The sequence below is a fragment of the Schistosoma haematobium genome, chromosome 3, assembly GCF_000699445.3.
Source record: "Schistosoma haematobium chromosome 3, whole genome shotgun sequence".
Classification (NCBI taxonomy): Eukaryota; Metazoa; Platyhelminthes; class Trematoda; order Strigeidida; family Schistosomatidae; genus Schistosoma; species Schistosoma haematobium.
In genome coordinates this window covers 19,659,750-19,679,632 of record NC_067198.1, presented here as the reverse complement: position 1 = coordinate 19,679,632, position 19,883 = coordinate 19,659,750, and the positions used below count along the sequence as shown (strand labels likewise).

Below are 19,883 nucleotides of genomic sequence, written 5' to 3'. Positions count from 1 at the left end.
CTTGTACCATCTTAGTAGCTCGTCGTTGGACTCTTTCTAGCATATCTGCTTCATATTTGAAACAAGGACTCGCTGCTTGAATCCCGTATTCTAAATGTGGTCGCACATAAATCGGGTATAGTAATCCAAACATTTCATCATCTAAATACTGAAAAGACCTACGAATTGACCATAATACCCTATAGCCTTTTGCAGCAGCAGCCTTACAGTGACTAGTCGTTTTGAGATCATTGCTTAATATAACTCCTAAGTCTTTATAGTTTCTTGCTTTGGGTAGCACGAATCCACGTAGTGTATAGTCATGCGATTCATCAGAGTTATTTAACTGCATCACTACACTCTTATTAGGATTTACTTCTAGTGACCACCTGTCTAACCATGCCACCAATGAGCTAAGACCGTCCTGTAATACTATTCTATCCGACATACTATGTATGGGTCTCCAAATCTTTATGTCATCAGCGAAGAGTAGAACGGATGATTTTGCTACAGTTGGCAATTCATTTACATAACGTAAAAAGAGAAGAGGACCTAGGATTGTGCCTTGGGGAACCCCACTTTTTACAGGTACCCACGAGGAGAGAGCCCCATTAACCCTTACCCTTTGTCTCCTGTCATGGAGAAAGTTACTTATCCAATCGGCGACTGTGTTATGGATTCCAAAACGTTCCAGTTTGAATTTAAGACCAGAGTGTGAAACCTTATCAAAGGCTTTACTTAGATCTATGAAAATTACATCCACAGGAGCATTCCAATCCTTTGCCGCAGCCCAATCTTCTCGTGCAATGAGAAGATTTGTCAAGCAAGATAGGCCTTTCCGAAAACCATGTTGTTCCCTGGAGAAAAGATTTTGCCCTTCAACATAGTTTATAACAGCTATCCGAATGATTTTCTCCATCAGTTTCACAACTGCACTAGTTAAGCTAACGGGTCTATAGTTACTAACTAAATCCCTACTCCCAGCCTTATACACCGGACTTATTATGGCGTCTTTCCAGTCTCTAGGAAGTCTGGACTGTCTCAGAGACATGTCGAATAGTATCGCTAATGGTTCAGCAATTTCATCTGATATGGCTTTCATAATCCTAGGATAAATATCATCGGGACCACTGGACTTATCAGGTTTGAGATGCTGAAGTAGCCTTAAAACAGTATCTTTCTCAATGACTACAGGATCCATCAGCGAGCCGTCACGGTCACGATGAATCATTGGTCGTTCCTCATTACCGATAGAAAACACTTTACTAAAATATTCCGATAAAGCTTCAGCTTTTTCGGCATCATTCTCTGTTAAGATTAACGGATTGTCTCGTATCGAAAGTGATGGAATTCCATCGCTTTTCTTAGTTCGCCTTTTTATATACGAGAATAACCGTTTCGGACTATATCTAGAATCCCTAACCAATTGTTTTTCGTATAAATGTCTAGTCTTGCTTATTAACGCTTTACAGGCATTCCTAATCTTACAATAACTGGATCTGTATTGTTCTAAGCCAGTAGAGATGAACATATTCCAGTGATTCTTCCTTTTTCTAAGGAGTTTCCTGACCGTTTTAGTTATCCATGGTGGACTATTATTCGGTCTTCGCGGTACCAGGTATGGTATGAACGGGGACGTAACTAGTCTAAATTTACCTTTAAATACAGACCATGCTTCTTCAACCGATATGCTAGTATCTACTAACCAATCTGTCTTAGCAGCGCATTCCTGAATGGCTGATATGTTAGCTTTCCATACATTTGGGCGCGGTGTAACCTGATCGTATAACATCTCCCTAGTTCTAAACGCGAATGACAAAACAGCGTGATCGCTGTTTACTAACGATGGAAGAATATTTAAGTCGACAATATCCTCAGTCTCATGAGTGATTACCAAGTCCAGCAGAGAAGAACCCTGGTTAACACCAAAACGTGTGGGTTGGGATACATGCTGCACTAGTGCATGCTCCATTATTGTTATCAGTAACCTACTATCAAAGGAGTTTATAGATCCTTCTGTGGTCATATCAGTCCAACTAATATCAGGTGCGTTAAAGTCTCCTATTATCAAGCACCTGGTATTATCACTCCAAAGATGAATGTGCTCTAAAACAAAGTCATCAGCTAAGCAGATTGGGCTCCGATAGATGACACCTAGCATAAATGTACTACATCCTATTGCCAACTTACAGCTAATGACTTCACAAGTGCCGCTATCATGGGATTCGCTAGTAGAGGAGCGGATATTTATGCCATTGGCTATATATAACAGGACGCCGCCTCCTTTTCTACATCTATGCCTATCACTCCTGATGCAATGGTATCAGGATAATTCTGGAGTAATGTCTAAGTCATGGACTAACCAAGTTTCTGTCACTGCTACTATGAGTGGCTTTAACCTGTCTACTAGTGCTTCTAGTTCATAGAACTTATTTCGTAAACTACGAGCGTTGGCATATAAAACTCCTAAGTAGAACAGCCTATCCACACAGGCCTTGGTAGCATTCGCTTCCAAGACCTGACTATCCGAAAACCCACTGGTCGGAGATTTTCCTCGCCGTTTTGCCGACGGGTTTCAAGTTCAGTTAGTGCTTTCTTCCTTTTTATTCTATCTTCGAGAGACATGTCAGGTCTAACTCGGATGTCAGAATTGTCGTGACAACGAGCGCTACTTAACAAGAGATCCCGTTGCTTCTCCGATCCTAGGATTACCTTAAGGAGTCTGCATGGACGGGGTTCAACATTGTCCTCGGTCCTCTTGCCTATTCTTACCAATTTTTTGACCTGAACTCCTTTGGAGTTATCTGGTAAAATACTACGAATGTATTCTCCTAGCTTTTCTAAGTCATGCGCGTGTCTAATTTTCGGATCAGGGTCGTTTGACTCCCGCAATTTGCTCACAATAATATTCGATGTTATTAGATTTTTCTTCTCAGTCACGCCAGGATGGGTTTCACTCTTACCTTCAGATTTTGGTAGTGCAATTTGTGGCTCACAATTTGGGTCCACCAGTGAGTTACTAACTACCTGTGTACTGCTTACAGCTTTTTTCTTTTCGTTTCGTTTCCTACGTACCGTAGTCCATTTTTCATCCCTCATAACACTGGGACTATTTGGAACGGTGACTGTTTTATCCAGATCTTTGGTTCCCATTAAAGGTGCATTATTAACAATGTCAGTACCAGGTGGTACTACTCCCCCTGTTAATGTCAACGAAGATTCCACTTTTACGTCAGTCAGAGTCGGTTGTTTGAGGCGTCGCGTAACAGCAGGTACTACACTGACACATTCGTCGCTGTCAGTGCCCGTGTTGTCGGCGCATATGCCATCCTTCTTTTTACAGGCCAAAGCCAACAGGCTCATAGCCTCCTGTATTAGTAATGCCTTGTTGGCACAGCAAAACATGCAAAGCCAATGTGAGTTAGGCTTCGAGCATCTTTTGTATGGGGTGGGACTTAAGCGGGTGCACATTTTGTGGAACCACTTATGGCATTCGTCACACTGCATCCCCTCTTCCACAGGGAACAAACAGTTTGGTTGCCCACATTTGTGAGTCTTACCAACCATTGTAATTCGATTTAAAAGGTTTAAAAACAAAAAATGATAACAATGTGAACACAAGTGTTAGTCAAGGACTAAAACCAGGTACTCAGGACAAAATGTAGCAAAAAATTTCAAACTTTAACCAAAGAACTCTTAGTTAAAGTCGACCAAGAATGCTTTTTAGTGCAATAAGTACCAAAAGCAAGTATAATCACCACAAGTACAAAATTCACTGCCCTTTTTGAAATTAGCGCGCACAAGATTCAGTGAAGAGAATTTTCTTTTCGACGAAATCATTTAATTAAACTGTACATTCATATATATATTTATATGGAAAATATATGTCGATAGGAGGATAGAAAAGATTGCATCATAAAATGGATTCAAGACTAAATAACAAATGAGGTTACGTACTTATCAGGGGGTAAGGAAGAAAATTACTAGTTCTATACATGAGTATTTAATTTATTGTGGACACATCGCTCCAAAAGATTCTTCTTTTAAAGTGATCTACAGAGTCAAAGGAACTGGATCAAAGGGGTATCGAATCAATATTTTATGCACTGCTGAGGCACTGGCAATTCACGAACTCAAGCCTGAACTTTGCGTACAGAAACAATCCGTCCAACCTCTCATCATTCGTTGGCCCTAATTCCCTTGATAGGTATCATTATATGTGAAAATTATATCCGAAATAATCTCAGCGATTGAAATTTAAATAATTCCAACGTTTCGTCCAGCTAACTTGTCTGGACTTCTTCAGGGTAATAATCAAAGTCATCGAAGAAATATATGGCTTGATAGGTATGTTTCTGGGGCTTATTTTTGCATGTCTTTTTGCACTTTTATTTGATTATTATTGAATTTTTTAAATTACTGTTTTGTATTTTAAACTTTGGTCAATTATTATTATTACCCTTATACAATTTTTTATGATTATTATTCAGTTTATTATCATGACCTTTTTGTTTGTCGTTTTTCATCATATCTGTCAATTGGACTATTAGCTGACTCATAAACTACTTTCTTCCTTACCCCTTGTTTAGTACGTACATCATTTGTTATTTAGTCTCAAATCCATTTTTGTGATGTAGTCTTTTCTATCCTCCTATACATACATATTTTCCAGATAACTCTATATACGAATGTACAGTAAATGATTCCGTCGAAAAGAAAATTTCCTTTATTGGATTCTCTTTTTCTTAAGAAAAAAAAGATTTCACAAGTTGAAATCATGAGCCAATTGAAGCTAGACCACCATGGGAAACCTGGAAGCACTGGACGGCCGTTTCGTCCTAGTATGGGACTCCTCAGCAGTGCGTTCATGATTTCAACTTGTGAAATTTCTAAAAATCTCCACAAAACCCATTCTGATAATAATAATCACCTGCTCACTTCAGGAGACACTTCTGGAGTTCTAGTGAGAAGTCGTTACCAGTGGAGTTCAACCAGGTCTGTTGTGAGATAGGAGCTCACTGAAGACAATGGTGTACGGTGGTGCAACTTCGTGGATTGGTTGAAGTTAGACATTAACACCGTTGGATGCCGGCTCAGTGGTTTAAAGGTTAAGTACTCGCGCGCGAAGCCAGTAGGTCCTGGGTTCGAATCCCGCGGGGGCGGGTGCGTGGATGCACACTGCTGAGGAATCCCGTACTAGGACGAAACGGCCGTCCAGTGCTTCCAGGTTTTCCATGGTGGTCTAGCTTCAATTGGCTCATGATTTCAACTTGTGAAATTTCTAAAAATCTCCACAAAACCCATTCTGATAAAAAAAGATTATCAATAGTATTGTAGTTTTTGAAAAGACTTTTTTTAAAATGAAACTTGAACTAAACTTACTTCTCCTTTAAAAACATACAATTCTAAATTACGAATTTTAATAATTGCATCAACACTGATATTACAAAAATCGAAAACATTCTCACGTTTTGGAGCTTCTGTAGTTACAGGTGCTAAGTAAATTATAAAAAGAAATTAAGAAAATCATTTTTAGTTCATATGTATACATAATATCTTTTCATAGGATAAATAATAGTGTATGTAAGATGATTAACCATCATTCCTAGATATCAGAAAGGGTTTTTGTGGATATTGGTGGTCTAGCTTCAATTGACCCATGATCTCAAATATTGAAATTACTATAATGTCTGCAAAAACCCCTTCTGATATTAATCGACATATGCTCACTAGTGACTGACTTCAAGACGTATTTCCTGGAGTTCTAATAAGAAGCACTGATCAGTGGAGTTTAACCTGGTCTGTTGTGAGATATCAACTCACTGAAGACAATGGTGTACGGTGGCTCAACTTCGTGGATTGGTTGAAGTTAGACATTAACACCAATGGATGCCGGCTCAGTGGTCTAGTTGGTTAGGCTCCTGGCGCGAGATTGATAGGTCCTGGATTGCAATCTCGCGAGGCGGGATCGTAGAGGAGTCCCATAATAGGACGAAACGGTCGTCCAGTGCTTCCAGGTTTTCCTTGATGGTCTAGCTTCAATTGATTCATGATCTCAACTATCGGAATTCCTAGATATGTTGAGTAAAAGTTCCTAGAACAACGAAATAGTTACTGTAAAATGGATTTAATATAATTTACTATTTTAAAAAAGTGTGCTATTATTTATATTGCATAGTGTTTCATCTAACTAGTGATAGGTTAAAAATTGGTACAATGAATACTATAATTCCTAAACGGCCATTAGCTTTTTCTTTATCAGTGTCATTTTTGTGGGTTTCATAACACTACAGTGAATAAGTTTAACACTAATATGAACAGAGTAGACTGAAACATATAACGAAGATTATATTAACATATCATCGGTATCTTAAGTTTCCCGTAAGGCCATTTGTAGACGTCAACGTTTATATTAGTGATGAACAAGGTCTGTTCTTCTCTTTGATTTATTCTTAGCACTAACGTATAATATTGAACCATGAGTCAAACTTTGTTATTATCTCAAAATAGTTTTATAAAGTATAAATAATTATTTATCTTCTGTCGGTAAATTATGAACAATTACTTTTAAATTCCTAAGAAACACAATATCAATGTGATAGAAATGGAATAATGAAGGCAAGGGAAAAGAGCTAACTACAGCCAATCCCAATATATGATAGATATGTAGTAATGTGAGCATTGATTTTTTATTTGGACTTGAACTTTCTATTAGTTAATTATTTTTGGAACAGATCACTTCAGCAGCAAGCTTAGGATATTAGTATTCCGAACATTTCTAATTAGATGTGACAGTAAAATGATTTATCTCTTCACAGTCTTATACACATGAAATAAATAATTGTGATCATCAAATTTGGTTTCTTAATGTGAAGTTACTTTCGAGTATAGCCAAAAGATCATATTCATTGAAAAAAAAGCAGCAGTGTAAAAATAAGGCTTATTCACTTCATGTATAATGCATTAGAAAGAAAGAATGGGTATGATTTGGAGTAAATTTGGTGTAAAAAACCCAATAAGATCACATAAAAATACAGATGAAATAAAAGAATTTGTAATTCAACCAAAATACAAGCTTCCCCAATACAGCTTTGTTGTCAATAACAAACACAAAGACGAAAACAACAAAGGTTTTCGAACTTTCGCTCTCACATAATTACAACACTCTTCCCTTAATTCTTATGTAACTGTTAGCGAGATTTGACTTCTTATTAAAATTTTACTGATTTTCATTATGATATTTTATGTGATCTGCCTGTTACTTCTCGTGTAGGGGCAGAGGCCACCCACTAGCATTCTCCACCCAATTTTGCCCTGGGTAATCATTTCCAGCTTTTTCCAATCGCTATTTATCCTTTTCATGTCTGCTTTCAATTTTCGACACATTGTGTTCTTTGGGTTTGCTCTTTTCCATCTCCTTTTAGGATTCCAAGTTAGAGCTTGCATTGTGATTAAGTTTGATGGTTTCCTCAATGTATATCTTATCAACTTGCAGCTTCTTTTTCTGATTTCCTTATCAGGAATCTGGTTTATTCTGTCCCACGGTAGGCTGTTTCTGATGGTATCCGACCAACAAACAGTGAGTATCTTACGTAGACTATTGTTTATAAATACTAGTACTGTTTTAATGATGGTTGTGGTAGTTTACCAAGTTTCAGATCCGTATAGTAGAACTGTCTTGAAGTTGTGACTTTGATATTGACTAACGGTTGTTTGAAGCTCCATATGTTCTTCAGTTGTAGGAATGCAGCCCTTACTTTGCCAGTCCTCGCCTTTACGTCTGCATCAGATCCTCCTTGCTTATCGATGATGCTACACAGATACGTGAAACTTTCTAGAGTTGCTCCATCAAATGTGATTCGGTTGGTAGTCTCCGTGTTGCATTTGAGGATCTTGCTTTTTCCCTTGTGTATGTAGAGGCCTACTGATGAAGAGGCTCCTGTTAGAGTGGCTTTATTGACCTGCTTTCGTTCGTGTGTATGAGATAGAAAGGCTGGGTCTAGTTGCATGCAGATTGTCCATTGTTTCCCATGCTTCCCGTTAGATAAGAGGATTTTTATAACCCAGTCAATGTACAGTGATGAGTTCAATTCAGTTGATTGTTCAACGATGATCCTTAGTGTTGCAAATTTGGCCTGTGCACGACCAGTCCTTACGGAATCTGATCCGTTGATCCCGAATTTGAACGTTTATTGAATCTTTTATCAGTTTCAGCAACACTGTTGAAAACTTTTCCTTGTACCGGTAGTAGTGTGATGCCTCTTTAGTTCTCACATTTGCTCAGATCTCCTTCCCTTGGTATCTTGATGAAGTATCCTTCTTTCCAGTCTGTCAGTGACAGTCTCATTCCTCTCAAATCTTCCCGGATAGAATATTGAGCATCTTTGCAGTTGCTTCTGTGTCTGACTTTAGCGCTCCTGCTGGTATACTGTCAGGTCCTGTTGCTTTCTTACAGGTCCTTTCCTTGACACTTCGCTATGATCGATTTCAGCCTCTCATAGAACTGATCTTTATTGTTGTCGTTGCCATCATTGGTGGGTGTATAACGTTGGATATCGTTCATTGTAATTCCCTTCTCCTTTGTTTAGGAGGATGCTTCGATGATTCAGGATCCATGAGATTGCCATCCTATAAGGGCAGTTAGTGCTTCTTTGGACAGCATCAGAGCGACCCCTAAGTGTGTGGAGCATTTGCTTCTTCGTGACCGCAGTACAGTAGCATCTCTACTGAATTTACCCTTTTCTGTCCAGCTTGTGTTTATTTGATTTCACTGATCCCAAGAACCGCCAAACTGTATCCCCTCATTCCCGCAGCTATTTAGTTGGTCCTCCCGGTCTCCCACATTGTTTGGACATTCCATGTACCTATATTATTTGCTGCACTGATTATTAGAAGGGGAATCGGCCTCATGATTTCCGAAGAATCTCGGCTTTCACGATGAGGCGTTATAATTCTTCCTTCAACTTTTTGGTCAGAGTTTAAATAATTTAATTTGTTTATTCTGGTCTGTTTTTTTCTACGGAATGAGGTTACCGACCTCCATTCCCAACTCCCTTTTATCCGGGCTTGGGGCCGGCAGTAACTCTAGAATAGCTACAGGTAGAGTTTCTACCCTACTAGCTTTTGTAAAATTTTTAAATAGGGATTTTTCGATGAAGTTATTAGTCACAAACCCAATGTTCAAGTAATATGTTACATCAAGTATTTTCAGTCGTTTTCCCTTTGATTCAGTGAATAAGTACTAGATACTGAAGTGTAATTCTTGTTAAAGAATCCACTTCCCATATCTACAATTAGGAACAATTGTCTCTTGTGAAAATATTAGGATAAACCTTATTACTTCAACATGGAAAATGTGACCGATAATCCCAGTAGAATTTTCCCTCCATATCTTATAATAAACAAAATTTCAAATGACAACTTTATAAATAGGTAAAACTATTATATCTACATTAAGATAGCTGAATAAATATACCATGAACATCGAATTAAAATCTTATCCTTAATGTGTTTATGACACTGTATGAATGATTTTCATTTCTACTTCTTTCATATTTATCATCAAATGATAAATGCAATGATACAATTCAATCAAATAATTATGTTAAATCACACTTCTTCAATAAAACATAACATAAATATGAATCATTTCTGTCATAAAGATCTAGAATAATCAAATCAACAACACAATGTCAGCTATGAAAATGAAAGTGTGTTTATTTCATGAATTTTAATGTTACTACTTTAAAATTAAATGTTACCTGTAATTTGAACACTTCCCCAATTATAATTTTAAAAAATTATCGAATATCAAGCAACCTAATAATTGTTTTAATTTGTGCACTAGTTTGATGGATATTTCAATGCATTAAAGATTGCATGAGACAGAATTAGTTCTTGTACTTTGTTAGGAAAATGATCTTTTATAGAATGATTGTCATATCTAGAGGTTAGATTCTTATTATACCGTGTACAACCTAAGCATTCGAAAGCTGGAATTCTCCAAGTCGTAAATGAGAAGATAGAAGATAGGTGAAAGGAATGCTATTCCAAACAGTGTCAAACATGGTACAAAACTATCTAGTATTTATAATGTTTTAGTAAAAACGAAATCATTATTATAGTCATCCAATCCAACTACAGGGGTTTTAAGCATGTGTCCAATAGGTAGGATACACGTACAGACTCTAGAATATTACTCCTAAAGATGATTGGATGGAATATCTTCGGCTCTTTCTGAGCTTCTTAGAGCCGTCCTCATAATGATATTTTCACTTGAATCAGATTATGATATTAATGTATAGTTAAAAAAGCAAAGAATATTAAAGTTTGACTACTGAACATGTTATTGAAAATTCCGATTGCCAATTTTTATAATGATAGCATCAATTTAATGTACACTTACAAATGACTATTTGAAACCATACTGGAAACTTACGATTATATATGGTTTCGAATTTATAAGATACCGAATTTGCGAACATTAATGACTACTTAATTATATATGAGTAGTTCAGATTTTTATCTGAAAGAAAATGAACTTACGTGGTGGGGGTATATCAGGCAAACTTGGTTCAGGTGGTATAAATTTACCCGGTTTAGCAGCACCTTAAATAAAACAGAAACGGGGTGAAAAATTATAAATAATTAAATACATTTCAGATTGTATACGTGGATATAATTTAGATTAGACATATTGTGTCTAGACATGAATAAGTTCAAATAAAATTGTTGATGGAATAAATATTTTTACATGTACACATTAGACTAAACTATTTTAGGAAATATAATTTAAATAGTAGTAAACAGTGATAAAACAATTTAAATGTGAAAAGTTACTACATAGTAATTTATAAAAATTCATATACAAATAAGTAAATACATTGATGTTTACATACAAAAAGATATTGTGACAAGATAGTGGAATTTCATAACATTCATAAAATAAAAGGATAGACAGACAGAATAGTGCATTACCTAAAGTTGCCAAGTTCTTCATCAAGGTATATAAGTTCAACAAAAATTTGGAAGTACTTGAAATAAACAAGAAGAGAATGGGTCAACAAGGGAAATGTTGCTGGGCCATAAATTATTTAAGATTTTGAAGATAAAAGTAAACGTACCTGAGCTATTCTGACAAATGTTGCGTCAAATAACTTAATGGATATATATATATATATATATATATATATACGATGCAGTGTTCCATATGTGTTAAGGTTGGTCAATCTTTATCCAGTGAAACCGGTTGGCTTTCTAAAAATGTTTTCCGTTTCGCAAGTCTCATAAACTCATCGTATGGGTGCTGTTTTATGGGAAAATTGTTAACCTCAGGTCTTGACACACAGGCGCCGCAAAACAGGTAAGTATGACCTACATGCACACCGGCAACGCACAAGTTTTCACCCATAAATTCCAGAGCATACATATAGGTATATTCACCCACATGGGAGCGTGGATAGTCACTGGTACCTTTGAACATATTTGCTACAGCTGACTGTCACCTATGCATTACATGTAAATGACTGGTACGAAGGCTTTCACCTCTGAGCTTCTTGACATACCCATAAGCATAGGCCATTTTCAAGGAAGGATGATGGTCACCTCTCTTCAGTAATTTCTACCATGTTTTCTTATAACGATTATATGATGATGAATAAATCGCATCATGTAACACAAACTGACTGAATGATTCATGTTGATTAGTTAAAAATCTAAATGAACTGTTAAATAAGATTAGTTCATCTATAGAACAGTACGAGTGAAAAATTAGAAGGAAAGTTTTATATCATGTGTATTAGCAAACTAAACTGTCAAAATATAAACTGTTCACAACGCAAGTCTTTATACAGTGAATCTGATTGGAAGTCTAGTACAAAAATATGTACTGAGTGACTGATTTGTATAAATTAAGACTAAAATCCATTCGCTAATGACCCATCAACTCAATGAACAAGGAAATAATTTGACATTTGAAGCACTTGAGTCCTAGTCATTAGGTTACAAGTCCAAATCTCCTTTCAACCTCTTTGATTTCGGTAGCCGGTTGGTAACACTGGCCCTCATATAAAACGTATAGTTGAAAATTAAGCACATATGCTTGTACTTAAAAATGAGTTATATATTTATCCACATATATTTATACCGTACATGTAAATTTAAGTACATTATTAAAACTACCTTACCAGTAATTTTTTTTATATCATACAGTAGTTTTTAGTTTACTAACTAAATGTTTTAATTTCAATCGAATAAAAGATATCATTTGTTTGAATGGTATGCTCACCATAAATTTGTTGTATTCCAGCGATATCATCTGGATCCAACTTAACTTTTTCCCATGTTCTTGTGTAGTAAGGATACATAATGGCAGTTGGTACAGATGAATGACCTAATCCTAAACTGTGCCCTAATTCATGAGCTGCGACGGAAATCAAATTTCTATGTGCTGTAAAGAAACAATATGAAAACACAAAATGAAATTTATAAAATCTTGAAATGTGTTAGAAAGTTGGAGGTAGTCGACAGGATACATTATACCTAGGTTTCATATTATTTAACACTCGTAAACAAGACATACAAAAAACTTGAGGGAACAGGTGCTCACTGTAGGATTTGATCCCACATCACCTACCCTCACGGTCTGAGAAGTTATCACTTAGATATTCAGAGTGAGACTGATCTCTTGTAAGACCGAGATTTTTACAACTGACTGATCATTAATTTAGTGACCAACGTCATACATTTATAATTCTTCTTTTTAGTTCCAATATCAAACACTCATTCACTGAATGAAAGGGAAAACGGTTGAAAATACTTAATGTAACATATTACTTGTACATCGGATATATGATTAAAAACTTCATTGGAAAATCCCCATTTAATAATTTTACAATGGCTAGTAAGGTAAAGTCAGATTCCTTTACAATACTCTTTTTCAACGCTAATATATAAGTATTTAACATTACTAATAAAATCAGTAACAGTCATATCCTCATGTGTTAGATAATATTACTACGAATTCAAAAAAATGTTACAAAGATAATTAGAAGATTTGCTAAACATGACATTGGTTGGTACTCAATGGTTAATCAAATAATTCTCAGTTCTGATAGACTAGAGATACTTATTTCTTTTATATTTTAAGTGATCTTGAGATTTTATGCGGGTGCCGCGTTTGTTATCTGGTGAGTAAGTGTGAAAAACGCTCAGGATATAATTGTAACTCAGTAATTTTGCTTGAAAGCAACTAGAAGTTATTTTTCTCATTTTTATTCATATTATTTACTAGCTGAAATCCCTCTATCGATAGTTTCCATAAAATTTCAGTGCAAAATAAAAGCTATCTTCTCATTAACTAACGAATACTGTGGACTAATTGAATTTATACTTATACACCATAAGACTTCTGCTCAGTGATCTGGGCGTCAAGCATTTGCACAAGCAACCGAAGGTCCTAAGTTTGAGTCTTGGCGATTGGGTAGTGAGTGTGTAATGTTGAGTAGTTCTGCACTAGAACGAAGTACCCATTCAATGCTTCCAGGTTTCCATTGGTTATAGAGATCTTGATCGATTCGTGATTTCACTGAAGTTCAACAACCTTCATAAACAAATACTGACTGTTCAATAACCCTAAATTGACATAACTATAGCTATATTTAAAAATTTAACTTGTAAAAAAATATAGAAATAAATATTACTTTTATGTGGTCCATCATTCCAGATTTCATCATCGTCAAAATGTGCATCACCAGAAAATGAATATACATTATCCGGTGTTGGATAGTAAGCATGTGCTAGTACTCCACCTATGTAATGAAAAAGAGATTAGAAAAAATGTGGCAAACATTTGATTATTGCGTAATGAAAACAAAAATTATACAAAAATCTTGTTCAATATAATTGGCAAAGGTAGTTTTTAACGTTTTTAATATCCCTTTAGTGTACTGTATCCAACTATGAGTAAATATTTCGCTAACTTAGTGAGTGCTGCATAGCCCAGTGGAAGTTTCAGCAAATTTTCCGTCCTTAGAGTTTGAAGATATCCTTAGCTGTTTACTAAAAACATATTCAGTGTAAATTAGATAGGTAGTAGGTAAGCCCCATATGGTAGAGTGTAACTTTAATCAAAGATTTCATTTACAAACCCTAATGTTTACTACCTTTGTGTTCTTAACCAGAAATTTCAATCAGCTATAACGACTGACTGAAACTAGCTGGATATTTCTGATGAAGAACACAAAGGTAGTAAACATTAGAGTTTGTGAATGAAATCTTTAATTAAAGTTACACTCTACCATATGGAGCTTACCTACTTAATGGACAAAAATTCGATTGAAAATGATGCATAACATAACATAGTAAATATTTAAAATGATTAGTAACGGTAATAGTGATTAAGAAGTATCAGATGGAAATACTATTCATATTTATACATTAGAAATATATTCAATGTGAGATTCCATTTTTAATCGATCAATGTTGTTATTTCTACAATATCATTATGAATATCAGTATCAGTCCTATATTGTAGCTGACTGACTGATTATCATTGAATAGCCAAAAATACACAGTGTAATAAACTTTTTAAAAAAGTTACGTAACTATTATTTGGACAAATGGAACTGTTCACAATCTAATTATATTATGGTGAAGTTGAAAATCCTTTTTTTTAATATGTCATTTTTTATACCTTCAGTAAGTCAATCATCATTATTATAGAGTTAAAATCGGCCCCAGTTTCTATACTACATTAATACGAAGAAATGAGTATAAAAAAGTGAATGACAAAAGTGATCCAAATCATTTAATAGGAATGATCATGAGAATACTGTTCAAAATGACAGGATGGAAAAGTATGCGTGAAGAAGTACAGGAATACAAGATCAAAAGGAAGGTAAGCAGTGAAACATATGTGGTATTGTGAACGGTTCTGAGCCTTGTCACATAAAATCTTAAACTATAGACAGCGGATATCGCAAGTATCATAAATTATAAAGTTATCGAGAATTTAACATTCAGTGTTGAACAACATCACAAGATTGTCGAGTTTTACTCATTTAAGTATATTTTACCAAGTTCCAGTCAATATATATAATTAAAATACACATATATTAATGGAATTACTAACCTGCTCCATCAAATGGTATAGAATCTCCATGTTTGCCAGCTCCAAATCGTATCACAATATCAGCTGGTTTATAATAATCTTTTTCTTCCACAAAATCTAAATTAACCACTCTTGACCATAAATTGAATGTATGCTGAAATACTGCATGTGCACGTACCCTTGATAAAGAATGTGATGGATAACTTTGAATTCTAGAAGAATAAAACCAAAGACAATGAACAAGAGTGAAGTGAAGGGCGAATAACATCCGTTAACATAACAAAATTTTAATTATATTATTTAACTGCATAAAACATGCTATAAGAAAAGGTTAGTTTAAATGTGTTCATGTCTATACACGGTAGTGATTCATAGCTGAATTCTAAATGGAAATATGCCAGACATAAAATTTAACAACTATAAACTATAAAGATAAACTTTTGAAAAATCCTTGTTAATTCAGATATCAAGCTAGTAACCTCAGTAGTTCTACTGAAGGTTTCTAGTCGGGTTACATTTCGTAAACACTCATAGTCATTGATAGCTTGTAGTATAGTACTCCCTAAAGAAAATTAGGGCATAGTTCCTGCAATCTTACACTTTAAATTTCTGGCCAGATACTATATCTATACTCACAGTTTACATACTCGGAAGAAAAAAACTGTGATTTCAATTTTGTAAGCCAGAAAATAATTTACCCATTACTGGTGAATATAAACTCTGAGATGCAAGTACATCCAGCTGATAAGTCCCAATCAAGACAAAATACGCGTCCTAGATTCCACTGCTGGCCACCATCGATATCCGCCTAAAAATGCTCGTGACTTACTAGCAATATTGAGGCGATTCGCACTAGGTGCACATATGCCAAAAAGAGACTGATCAATCGCAGTCCTAAAAATTAATGGGGAAACTCAAACAACCAATATATATAAATTTCAATAGTTGAGATCATGAGTAAATTGAAGCTAGACCATCATGGAAAACCTGGAAGCACTGGACGCCCGTTACGTCCTATCGTGGGACTCTTTAGCAGTCCATATCCACGATATATATGAATTAAAAAAATTACCCATTACTAGTTTTATTAAATTATGAGTAGTCCCAAAATATTATTTGTAAATTGTTCCAACGTTTGGTCTTATGAGTATAGAAAGAAAGGAATTCTTTGATCAAGTATGGTTTTCATAAGATATGAATGATTGGTTGAAGTTAAACGTTAACACCTTTGGATGCCAGCTCACTTGTCTTAAGGTTAAGCGTTCGCGCATGGGCTCGAATCTCGTGGGGCGGGATTGTGGATACGCACTGCCGAGGATTTCCATACTAGGATAAAACAGCCGTCCAGTGCTTCCAGGTTTTCCATGGTGGTCTAGCTATAATTGACTCACGAATTCAATTATTAAATGAGTTATATTGAACTTATATTAGATTAAATAATAATTTAAAATTTGTATTATATTTCTTGTTAGTAAATATATTTTGATTTTTTTTCTTACTCTCACTAACACAATCATGATCTATTTAATAATCCAAGATTTCTAGAGAATGTTGAAATCAATTAATAACGTATTCAAAATAATCTTAATTCTTAATTAATTTGATGGTTTATTTCTTGAACAATCTAAAATGTCTGTGTACATGAAAACATTTAAACATCTTATAAACAAAAATAATATATCTGTAATATCCCAATGAGTAGAAAAATTATATATTCTGATGTTTCGTGACTTAGTGTAAGTCACTTCTTCAGAGAATAAATAACCGAATTCAACATATTATTAACATAGATAAATACTGTAAATTGGTTATTTTATTAATACATTTACCATAGTAGTTAGTAAGTTTGTAAAGAAAAAAAACAAAGTAGTTTACAAAATTATGCATAGAAAGGGAATAAATAGAATAGAGAAATAAAGACTGAATACATTAACTGTGTTATTTGATTTTGTTTGATTGACCTCCGGAAGTATAAGTGACTTTATATATACATATATCACATTTATTTCTCGTGATGATGAATAAATATCAAGCCAAAGGATGTACTATTAAACATATGTAATTCAAAACATAATTATGCAAATAACTTGAACTTTAAGTGTAAATTTTTTATGCATTAAAATGCACAAATAATAATGTATAATGTTAGGCATAGAATCAGTTCAAATATACTGGAAATGACTAGTTAAAATGTTATTCTACATTGAATCAGTAATCAATGACATAAAATGATGAATGTCAATCATTTGATCTCAAAGAAACCAACAACAACTTCAAAATAAGTAGTAAGTAAGAGTTCATGTTTATTTATTAGTGAAATACATTGTGAAAAAAAAACAAAACAAAAACAAAACAGCTGAGAGATTATAATTTAAGTAAATAAAACTCAAGGTTGAATATTTCCCTAATGTTTGATTGAACAATGTGGATTTTTGGTAAAGTTGAATTCTTTAAAGTAGATAATTTAATTGGGAAGTTTTAGTTAGTTTCAGATAGAAGTGAGCTATGACATACGTTTCCAAATGACAATGATTTGAACCGATTCTTGCCAATACTTGTTCTACCACTGTTTGCACATTTATTTTGGTTTTCACCTTCAAATTGAGTCTTGGCCTCATAGTTATGTATTATTGGTTGATAAATTAGATCCACGCCGATATGTTTATTGTTTACTGACTAACATAAATAGCAAACTTTTTAAAATACTCGGGACTTATTTGTCTTGCTACTGAACACTTGTCGAAGTACATTGATATAAGCGAAGATATATCGTGGCGCTTGACAGCTAACTAATGTTGATGAAGACGACGATGAGTAAGGAAACTACTCTGTTCAATGTAATGTTTTTTTGCATTTCGGAGAGTTTTTTCTATGATGATAGTTGGCTCATCTTCTTTTGTTTTTCCTTTCAGTATGTTCAAGTTTGATTTAAGTTATATTGCTGGTTTATGAGCTATGTCACTTTCTAACGGTTTCAATAATACAGTTATTTCCGATATCTCTTCCATACATTGTAGAATAATCCGTTTACTGGTTTCCATAACTGAGTTTTCCACTGGGGATATATAAATATATATAATTATATATTCATATATAAGACATATATATCATCAGTTCATTAAACCAGATGTAATATGTCTTTCAATAAGAACTATATACGTAAGTAATGTGAACTTCGAACTAAATAAAAAAAGCTATTTTTGGTTGTTCAAGAGCTACTTTTGTTAACTATAACCGAATACCATTAAAAAATGAATGCACTGTTTCTTAGTATATATAGATAAAAAAACAGTGCATCTTGAACTCTAATGTGAATATTAGGAAGTTATCATTTTCTAGACATCTTGGTGGCCTACAAAAATGAGCACTCCATATAGACTTTAAAAGTGCTCTTGATTCAAAATAATATTGAATAAATGGTATTTACCTTGAAATACATCATGGTATATAACTAGACCAACCCAGAATAAACGGCCACTAAATTTTACCGATATAAATTTCTCGACTTCAATTGGATTGGGATTGAGAAAGGTTCTTTATATAAGTATTAAAATATTATAGATGAGTAATTATTGAAAGTTCTGGTTTATGAATTCAAAGACTGTCTATCTAGTTAATTTCTTATATAAAGCCAATATTATTCCTTTTTTATTCAATATTTTGTAATAGTAATATGACTAAGAATTAGGAAATACAAGTAACTACTAGCAATGAATATTGGATTTTTACAAATGATTAGTCACTGAGTGGTGACCAATATCACGTTTGTCAGGTCTTTCTTAGTAAAGATCGAATTCTGTCGACCAAGTTGCAATGTGACCACTAGTCTAAGTGACTCGACACTGCATGAACTATGTTGAGAAGTAAGGTGAAGTTTGAAGGTAGTCGACAGAAAACCCTGGACCTCAGTTTCATGCTATTTGGGACTAGTCAGCGAGATGTACCCGGTGGTTTTGATCCCGTGTCACCCAATTACTGGATTAGTTCAGTAGTGACTTCTCTGGATATGAGACACCTCATAAAACAGATTAGAATACCATGAGAAGCATTATTTTTCTTAAAAGACCACTAATACATTTTTTGACTAGTGCCAATCACTACAAAAATTAGGTGCCCACGACTTCATTTTGATTACGTGTACAAAATAATCTATAATATTCCATCACTTTTTCATCATAATTATGTTTGACCTTTGGATCGGTACAAAATTAGAAATAATTTAAGGTTCAAAATCGATTTCAGTTGTGATTATATATTTAGTTCTGGTAAATTTTAAGACATTTAAAACATTTATGTGCCAAATTATTATTTACAGAATAAAATCCACGTTGTGGTGTTGTTATGAACATACAAAATCATTGTTTTTACTTGTAATCATTAAAACTACATCCTGTATGAAAATCTGACGCTAGTAATATTCAGTTTGGTTGTTTTGTTTTTAACTAAGAAACTTCACACCGAACGTTTAAAACAGTCAAATAAAACTGATATATATTCAATTTAGGTTACTAATAATCATATGGGTTATATTTATTTCAACATGTTTGTCTTACGTCGAAAAAATGGAAGAAAATATTTTTTAGTAGTATATACTAATAAATATGTTACGAATACTATTTTGTAATATAAATTCTTCTCTTTCGAAAAGTGTTGTAAAATTAAGAAGATTTAAATGTGCTTTACATCATAATATGTTAGAATAATGAAACGGCCGTCCAGTGCTCCCAGGTTTTCCATAGTGGTCTAGCTTCAATTGACTTATGATTTCAACCAGTGAAATTTCTAAAAATCTCCA

General features: G+C 34.2%; 1 protein-coding gene across 1 annotated transcript in view; it reads right to left on the bottom strand.

The window, feature by feature from the left end:
- The window catches only part of MMP14 (Matrix metalloproteinase-14), a gene marked incomplete at both ends in the record, with an annotated part of 42,191 nt that overhangs the window by 7,441 nt on the left and 14,867 nt on the right, over positions 1-19,883 (bottom strand). Inside the window, 5 exons of the mRNA XM_051218985.1 lie at positions 5,362-5,474; positions 10,525-10,587; positions 12,266-12,427; positions 13,680-13,787; positions 15,110-15,300. Of these exons, the coding sequence (XP_051069187.1) occupies positions 5,362-5,474; positions 10,525-10,587; positions 12,266-12,427; positions 13,680-13,787; positions 15,110-15,300 (637 nt within the window). The remainder of the gene's footprint in view (positions 1-5,361; positions 5,475-10,524; positions 10,588-12,265; positions 12,428-13,679; positions 13,788-15,109; positions 15,301-19,883) is intronic.